Source organism: Mastomys coucha, unplaced genomic scaffold (assembly GCF_008632895.1).
Source record: "Mastomys coucha isolate ucsf_1 unplaced genomic scaffold, UCSF_Mcou_1 pScaffold18, whole genome shotgun sequence".
NCBI classification, from domain to species: Eukaryota; Metazoa; Chordata; class Mammalia; order Rodentia; family Muridae; genus Mastomys; species Mastomys coucha.
The window spans coordinates 68,674,348-68,684,150 of record NW_022196900.1 but is presented as its reverse complement, the minus strand read 5'-3'; the positions used below and the strand labels follow the sequence as shown (position 1 = coordinate 68,684,150).

The 9,803-nt window shown below is 36.6% G+C and overlaps 1 protein-coding gene across 3 annotated transcripts in view; it reads right to left on the bottom strand.

Moving 5' to 3' along the window:
• Positions 1 to 9,803, bottom strand: part of Eps15 (epidermal growth factor receptor pathway substrate 15) — a 106,262-nt gene that overhangs the window by 55,529 nt on the left and 40,930 nt on the right. For all 3 annotated transcript variants that reach the window (XM_031378162.1, XM_031378163.1, XM_031378164.1), the window contains exon 12: positions 5,074 to 5,159. In XM_031378162.1, coding sequence (XP_031234022.1) covers positions 5,074 to 5,159 — 86 coding nt within the window. The remainder of the gene's footprint in view (positions 1 to 5,073; positions 5,160 to 9,803) is intronic.

Genomic DNA, 9,803 nt, shown 5'->3' with positions numbered 1-9,803 from the left:
TGTCCTGGACCTACGCTGACTTCAACCTCTACCTGCCTCTGCTTCCCAAGTACTAGCACTAAGGCCTCCAATCCTGGCCTAGAACCTAACATATTTTGAAGGATGTTCTGTTTTCCAAACTCAGACTATAATACATCTTAAAACTTACTGTTTTATTGTAAGATATAACTGTCCTTAGTAAGCTACAACCACAAAATATATGTAATTAAAGATTATCTAAAAATCTATATGTTAAAAAGAAGTAAATAACATATTTTATTTATTATATTCAAATAGTATTACAGTATGTAATAAATCTAAAAAAATTTACTGAGATGTTTTACATTCCTTTCTGCTACTCTGAAACCAATACATTTTATATTAACAGTCCATTTTAACCTGGACCCGCCCGCCTATTCAGTGCTACCACTGGTGAGGCAGTCCTTGCTGATACCTCCTAGTGTTGGTGCATAGCATTGCTAGAAACAGAGCTGATTGGATCATTTAAGCAAAAGAGTTCTACACTTGGTACTATAAGCAATGATCTCTTCAAACCTAATGGTTTCTAGTAGTAACTTAATAAAAATAAATTGAGAGCATAATTTTAAAAATTTAAGATTCTAAGGCTCTCTTAAGAAAATCTTTCTTTGAGATAAAGTCTCACTATGTAGTCTAAACTGGTCTTGAACTTGTAACCAGCCTTTAGTGTGCTGGAATTATAGGCATTTGCCATGATATACCACTTGTGAAAACTCAGGCTCAGACTATACCTCGGCAGTGGAAGCTTGATTAGTTTGCAGAAGGCCCTGACCTGAGTGCTGCAAAAGAACACAGCAAAGCTCCTATGGATAGGTAGGACTCAGGCTGCTCTTGAGAGGTACAAGCCAGAAGATGGCAGAGACTGGGGCTAAAAGATGCATTTTGGGGGTATCAAAAGTTGTTATTGTTTTAAACAAGTTCTTGAATATAAACAGGACAGAAGCCTACACATTGAAGAACAGAATAACATGGGCATGACCATTCCTAAACCAATGCATTAGCCCCCATGGGAAATTGGCAAATCCTTCCCAACCTACCCCACCCCTGTGAGACTCAGAAAGATGGCCAAGTCTTCCTCTAGTGCTCAATATTTACCACCTTCAGACTGTTCCTACCAAGATTAGCTAAACCCGACTTCTGGTTCATCTGTATAAGATAACCTGCCTCCTTGTTCAACTGTACAGAATGAATCTGTCCCACTGCGTGGTTGAATGTAACAGTCCTACCTTCTACTCAGCTGTTCATGATAAAAACACTGAGCTTCCTGGATACTGTGACTTCCCCATCCAAGAGCCCAGCCCATCCAATCCCAGTTTTTTAGTCTCTGGAGGTCCCTCTGTGTGTGTCTGTTCTTCAATTCCTCACAGTCCCTGGCAGGTCAATCTCTGGGACTGTGCAGATATGACACTGATCATCTGACTACAATGGTCCTGTTTGTCTTCATCTAGGGAAAATAATTCATTCAGTTATTCTAAATAATATTTACTGAGCAACTATTCAGAAAGTCTTACACTCTAAGGTATGAGCTGAGATGTGAGGATGATAACTAATAACCTGTACTGACTTACTATATTCTCTGAATCTATATGTGTTTGCATTTCTATTTTACAGACAAAGAAACTAAGATACTATAGTTAAATAAATCTGACCAAATCACAATAATGAGATGGCTGAGTGGGTAAAGGCACTTGCGGCCTAATGTGACAACATGAGTTTGATCTCCAGGACAAACATGGTGAAATAAGACTCCTTCCACAAGTTGTCCTGTGACCTCCATGTGTACACACCACCCCACACACTAAATAAATGTGAAAAACTAAAATAAAAATGATAAAATGATGCCAGATAATCTCGAAATCTGGTTGAAAGTTCCACCACTGAAATCCTGTACTACATGGACTTGTCTGGATAAGAGAGAGGAGCTGGGAAGATTGTTCTGTGGGTCAAGGCACTTGCTGTCAAGTTTCACAACCAGAGTCCTATCCTTCAAGTTGCCTTCTGACCTCCACTATACTTTGTGGAATGCATGCTTGATCACATGTTACACGCACCCTCATGCCTCCACTAAATAAATAATTTAAAAATTGTTGAATCAAGATAAAACCTCTTTCTCTTCGGGGATGTTGCAAGAATTCAACAAAAGAATTTATATAAAGTGGATGTAGCACAATACCCAGTAACTATTATAATTACTTATCTTGTTTATTGGCCTAAAACCAGGATAATAAATAGGCCTGGCAGGATGTGACTTTTGCTTCCTATGTTTTTGCTAAAAGGACAGACAAGAAGGAAGTAGAATCTAGCAGACGTCAAAATATTACCTCCTGCCTCAGCATAAATTATCAAAACCGCGCTATACAAGTGACCAAAATAGCCTCCATTTCTTGCACCTTTCTGACTTCAAGAACTTCTCAGGGGGTTGGAAAGATGGTTCAATGGTTAAGAGCACATGCTGCTCTTGCTGAGGACCTGCTGTGGGTACCTTCACAGTACCCACAATTGCCCATGACTGCAGCCTCACCAGGATCCTACACTTTTGGCTACCACTGGCAACTGATTGACATGTACATACCCCACCCCATACACACACATAATTAAAAATAAAATACATCTAAACCAAAACAAAACCCCAGAAATTCTTTGAGGAATTTAAGTTCAGATTAAAGATTCTTATGCAATCCATCAAATAGCTGGACACAGTAGTGCAAACCTTTATCCCCAGCACTCAGGAGGCAGAGGCAGGTAAATATCTGTGAGTTTAAAACCAGTCTGGTCTATATAGCAAGTTCTAGGCCAATTTAGGGCTACATGGTGAGAAAAAATAATAAAAATAAATAAACAGTTTCTGAAAGAGGAAAATGAACAATTAGCAATCTAAAGATTTCAAAAATAACTTAATAAGAGCTATTAAACATGGGCAATAAAGCATGAATAAATACTTATAGTGTTAAAGGTATGTCCAGGCAAATGAAAACAGAAAAATAAGACACAATAAGTACTAAAAAGAGGAGGTGGGTGAGGGGAGAAGTGATGAGCCCACGTTCATCGTGCAGTTAGAAGAAAGGAACTGGTATAGTTTGAATGTGAATGTGCTCACAGGCTGTTACGATTGAATACATGGTCTTTAGGTGGCATTGCTATTTGTAAGGCTGGAGTAGTAAGAGTGAGCTTCTGAAGATTATAGCCCAGCCCCACTGCCAGCGTAGTCTCTGCTTTCTGGTCTGGCTGTTGTATGACAAGCTCTACAATATATTCCTGCTTTGGTGGATGGAGCCACTCCCATCATCCAGCTTGCTTTGTTATGATAGACTGAACCCTCTGAAACTGTGAGCCAATGTAAACCCTTCCTCCCTTTAGTTACTTCTGTCATGGTTCCTCACAGTGAGAAGTGACTAATGTAACAACAAAGCAGCAATGAGAGTTTACAGCACTCTGCTTAGTGCTGAAGGTAAAAAGAGCAAATACAGTGTCTACTCTTTAGGAAGGTTTATAGTGTCACAGGAGACAGTACAATGTGGGAAATGTCTAAGAAGAATGGCCAGGATGACAGAGGAAACTCTATGGGTTTTTTCTGTTGTTTTTGAGACAGGATCTCTTCAGGTAGCCCTGGCTATGCTGGAATTCTCTCTCTAGACCAGACAGGCTTTAAATTCAGAGATCCATGTGCCTCTGCCTCCTGAGTATTCAGATTAAAGGTATACACCTCTGTGCTCTGCAGGGAGAACACTATGAAAGTAGAACCCTTTATACTTCAATCAAGGAAGAAAATAGGATCTAACTAAGAAATAAGGCCAGAGAGTTACTGGGGGGTTCTGAGCAGCACATCCTACATCAACTAGAAATCCTGGAAATTAAACATCTTCATCTCTAAACCAATGAAAGGGCCAGTGAGGCAGCACAATGGGTAAGGCACTTGCCACCAAGCCTGACAATCTAGGTTTGATCTTCAGGCCCCACCTGCTGGGAAGAGAAGTGACTCCAGAAAGTTGTGCTATGGCTTTTACATGTGCACCACAACACATTCTCATACGTGTGCACACACAAATACACAAATAAAATAAATAAATGCTAAAAAAAAAAACAAGAATAAGGATGGAACCTTCCTTCAGAGAGTAATTTAGTAAAGTCACATATACTGTTTAAATTCTTTGTTTCATAGCCATACACATTCATTTTAATGTATTGTAAAAACTCAAAGGGACAGATTCTCAAGAGTAAAACTCTTGTAGAGAACAAAACATGTATTTGCAATAATGAGAATAAATACAAGTATATAAAGGTACATAATGAAATATCTTAAAGACTTGGTGATCTAACACAAACTTTAATATTTTAACCTTAATAAATGTAGCTTTAATGAAGGTAGATGAGTCTTGCTATGACATGGTAAGGTGACATAATAAAAGTCTGCTTGCGTTACAGGTCTCATTTAAAACAGAAAATATTTTGACAAATATCATTTTATACACAAATGAATCATATATTGATAAAATGTGACTACAATCTAAAATAAGGTTTTATAACTCCTTAGTTTTCATAAGATAGTCACAAAATGTTAGGTATGTTCCTCATGGAGCATTATTATTCATTATTGTTAGTTATCAGTCATTATGTTAGGGCAGCATAACACCATACTTACAAGCAAGCAAGAATTGTTTAATGGAACATTTATGAGCCTTGTGAAAATCAAATCTAAACATTATTATAGACATAGTAACCCAGTGTTTACTTGTTTTGAACCAAAGTAATAAAAAGGTAAATATATATAGAGAGAGTGTGTATGTGTGTGTGTGTATGTGTGTACATGTATATGTGCACGGGTGTGAAAGCAAAAAGTCAACAGTGGGCATCTTCTTCAACCACTTCCCTAATATTGATTTTTAAAAAATCATTCTGATTCCATTTATGCAGAAATATGGTAATTAAATAAAGTAGCACTTATCAAAATAAGCATTAGAAATCAGGATATGTGTACATGATTGTACACATATTATATATTGTACATATGACCTGTATGTGTGCTTAGAAAGTCAGCTAAAATTTTACTTTACATACCTCTGCAGGTCAACTATTTCATTGTTAAGGGTATCTAGTTCTTTAATAGCAGAGAAATCTGCAACAGGACTTGATCCTATGATGTTCTAAAAAACAAAAAATTCACAGTTATACATTACTACTATAAATGCTAAGCACTAAAAATGCTAAAAGCTATACAGGGAGACAAGGCATTTTATTTTACTACATTACTAACACTTTTAATTCATTTAATAAAATGCTTAGCACAACTATATATAATTGTAATTATATGTACTTGTAAATTAAGACAGTACCCTTGTGATCTCCAGAAAGCTATTATGACCCCACACCTCAGACCCCATTGCCTTTCTCTACCCAGAATTCTGCAGTAAATAAAACACATGCTAGATTAGAAATGAATTCATCTACTGAGATGTGTTACTGAGAGGGATGATGACTTACTTCCATTTATATCATCTGGAACAGAGTAAGTATACAAATTTTGTTGAATCTCAGAATTATAATAGTGGTTGATTTTATTCAATTCAACAAATACTAACTTTTGTTAAATGCTTTTAGTATCTACTCTATTTAACCTAAAACCTACTAATCAACTGCTGAAACATGTTCGGTAATACTATCATTATATACATAACTGTACATATGGTATCTTTCTTTCATGTTAATGCTGTTTTGTTTTAAGAAACTTTTAATTCTCTCTATCTCTCACTCTGTGTGTGTGTGTATGTGTGTGTGTGTGTGTGTGTGTGTGAGTGTGTACACATGTGTGTGTGTGCACCACAGAGGTCAGGAAAAGGTATCAGAGCCCCTGGAACTGGAGTTCCAGGTGGTTGGGAGCAGTGTGGCATGGGTGCTGGGAGTCAAACTCCAGATCCTTTCCAGCCCGTTTTGGTTTTTTGAGGCAGGATCTAATTTACCCAGCCTGGCCTTTACTTGCTATGTAGACAATGGTGACTTTGAATTCCTAATCCTTCTGCCTCTATCCACAACAAGTGTTGGGATTACATGGAGTGCTAGTATATCCAACATTTAGTTTTTGTTTAATAAGTAATATTAAATATCAGAATTGGTTACCAAATGTTACTTATAGAAACAAAATCTAGGCTTAATCTAGATTCTGTCACTTTGTTAACTATATGCTCTTCACCAGAAAAATGGAGAAATTAATCTCTCTCCTGCCTACTTAGGGCAAATGTTTTTCTTCTTTGAACTCCCACAGATGTCTTGTTTAGCTTTTTAAAGTCAGAACAAAAGGATAACTGTTCCTTTAAACACCTGATTTATACACACTCTTACAATCTGATTGGCAAATAACAGAATTATCAGCTTTTGGAAATGGTAAAACTAAAACCTAACTGGTGGAACCTAAGATATATTAGTGACCTCATTAGCAGAATATAAAACTGAATATTAATACTAATGTGAACTTAATGTATGTCACCAGCTTACATGGCAGAAGAAGAAACCTGAAGGTTCCATAATATTCCATTTCCTCACCCTTATAAAGTCACTTAAAGTTTACTAAGCCCATCAATGACTTCTCAAAAGTAACCTGAAAAGTGGATTATTAGGGAGGTCAGTAGTAACTCAATTTAAAGCTGAGGAAACAGACCAAGTGACTGCTCAAAGTTGAAACTGGCTGATTTTGTAAGTCTTCTGATTATATTTTAAAAGTCATTTTATAACTTGACCTTTGGCATCTGCATGCCAAAATAATTTAAAAAACACTGTGCCAAAAGTAAACTTGGTAAACAGGTCCATTAAATTGGATAAATAATTTCTTCTATGTTTTAAATATCACATTGCCTGTTAGTATTGAACTGTTTTGACTATCAGCATTACAACTCATCTATATGGTCTCAACTAACTAAAATTCTAATTTCTTATTGATTACAACTTTATATCAAATATACTTCTTTTGAAGGGGTAGTTGAGACAGTGCTTCCCCCTACAAAGCCCAGGCTATCCTTGAGCTTACTATATAGCCTAGGCTAGTCTTAAACTGACTGTGAGCCTCCTGCCTTAGCTTCTGGAGTGCTGAGGTTACTGGTTACATTGCCATAATGATCCTCAAAAAAACTTAACTGTTTCACTAAACCCCACTGATACACAGAGTATTACTGATGATATTAAATTAAAAGTTTTAAGGCAGATTTCTGCATGAAACAGATATTCACTAAGTTTTAGCTTTATTTAAACTTGACCTGTGGATTAGGATGAGTCAGCCAGCCAGGCAAGTGGAAAAAAAAAAAAAAAGAAAAGAAAAGAAAAAAGAAAAAAATAGCACTTGATCTCACTTTCATCATCAAGAGTAACTTCTATCACTTAAATTGCTACTGAGAAGTGTTTTAGCAGAGGTGCAAGTGTACCAAAAAACACATGGCTTCCACACCTCTCTGTCACTCCAGCTTTAAAAAAGGGGCTCAGATTTGAGTACTTCCTATTAAAATACCAACAGATAAAACGATAGACTTGAACAAATTAATTTAACTTCAAACAAATTAAAAGGTGGTAGCTTTATATGACTAAAGTGGCATGCAAGCAAATACAGAAACATCCAGTTAAAATTACATATAGCAGGTGAAGGGCACACACAGAAAAATGTAGCATGCCCTTCTTTAAAAACTATTTATTTATTTGATTTTGAATTACTTTTTATGTGTATGAGTGTTTGCTTACCTACAAGTCTGTGCACCAAGTGTGTACTTGGTGCCTGTGGAGACCAGATGAGGGCTCTGGATCCCCTGGAACTGCAGTTATAGGTGGTTGTAAGCTACCATGCATACAAGCCTAGGAATCAAATCCAGATCTTCTGGTAGAGCAGGCAGTGCTCTTAACTGCTAAAGGCATCTCTCCACACACCCCTTTTTGTTTGATTTTTAAATGTTTGAGGTTCTGACTATTTGTATGTAAGTGTACATGCAGGCCAGAAGAGGGTGTCAGCTCCCCTGGAACTGGAATTACAGGTAGTTGTGAAGACACTGTGAGAGGCTGAGAACCAAAACCTGGATTCTTTGGAAGAGCAGTCCTTGCTCTTAACTGCTGAGCCATCTCTCCTGGCCCACATGCACCCTTCTTACAAATATTTTCTCTCACATTTTGTGCATCTCCTAAGTCTCACTTTAGTGATTTTGAGTGGACTAAGGAGTCCAGGGAAAGCAAGCCACAGTGCATGCAAGGATCAAGTGACACAGGTGTGACAAAAGCATGCTCATCAACTGTTTTCATTGTCAACTTTGCTGCATTAAAAAGAAAAAAACACTCTAATTTCAAAATACATCATGTAAATAAAAATTGTACTGCTAAAATACAACAAAGACAGCATAAAATAAAGCTCTAACCTTGAGAGAGGAGAGTTAAGAAACTGACAGTACAAGAAAGGCGAAAGCAGAGTGCTGCAGAATGGAAAAAACAGTCCAAACTAGAAAAAACACAGAGGAGGAGAGCGACATTCGAGAAGGATTAGTTGAAGCTACGGAAATGCAGTACCTCTTTTTTTTTTTTTTTTTTTTTTAATAAATCAGATTGTAAGGAGAAAAAAGATTATTTGAAAGTACAAATTTTTTTTTATTTTTTTGGTTAATAGATAAGACAACAGTTATATAATACCAAGGCCAACAGTTATAAATATTTCCATGAATCTAGAACCAAGAGACAAGGTATGCTCTAGCGAATACATTTCTGAGAAGTCTACTAAATTATAAACTGGGTAAAAGGTACAATCCCAAGTGTCTACTAGCAAACAGATTTCAATGAACAGACAAAACTGACTCAGTTATGTTCTCTTGGAGACTAGAGTTGATGAGCATTTCAGTCATTATAAATTGAGAATACAGAAGAAAAACTCTACATAAGTGAAGTCTACAAGGTTGCACAGCTGAGCAACAGGAGCAGAGCAGAAAGCATAAGTAAAAATAAGGACCCTTCATCTTTCTGTGCAGAATTACTTTCAGCCTCTCCACAACCAAAAGAACTCATGTCACTCATCAAAGAGTCTGCAAAAATTCACAAAGTGTCCCATCCCAAAACTAACAAGTACAAATTTTTTTTCATATATCCAATTCTCGGGACTTGGAAGAGGTGAATTCTATTTAGTTTACTTGGAGGTAAAATCCAATTTTGTCTTTTGCTAGGTTAAAATAAAATTTTTAACTGTTATAAAACTAATGAAAAATGAAAACATTGTATTAATATTTGAGAGAGAATACTTAGTAACACACATTTGACAGTTCCTGCTATATATAAGCCTGAAAAATCACTATCGAAATATTTATATTACAGGTAAAATGAGGATTAAAGATAGAAAGTTTGGGTGGGATGTTTTATTTTGTTTGGGTTTTTTTGAGATGCAGTTTCCTTGTGCTGCCCAGGATAGCCTTGAACTTCTGGATTCAAGAATTCTTTAGTGTCAGTCTTCCTAGGAGCTGAGACTACAGGTTCAAATGATATTTGGTTATTTAATTTTGAAAGTAACTAAACCCATCATAAGTCCTTTGAATGGCCTATTATAAACCAGAATATTAAAAAGGTGTTCTAGATAAGAAAGAAAAAAATTCAAAGGGAATTGTGAATAAAATGAAGATGTTCTGAAAGTTCCCACTGCTGATCAGAAACCCAACTAACTTCCAGCTGTTTAGATATGAAATTCAGCTGTGTACTTAAGAATGAAGTGTCGGGCTAGTGAGATGGCTCAGTGGGTAAGAGCACTGACTGCTCTTCCAAAGGTCCTGAGTTCAAATCCCAGCAAC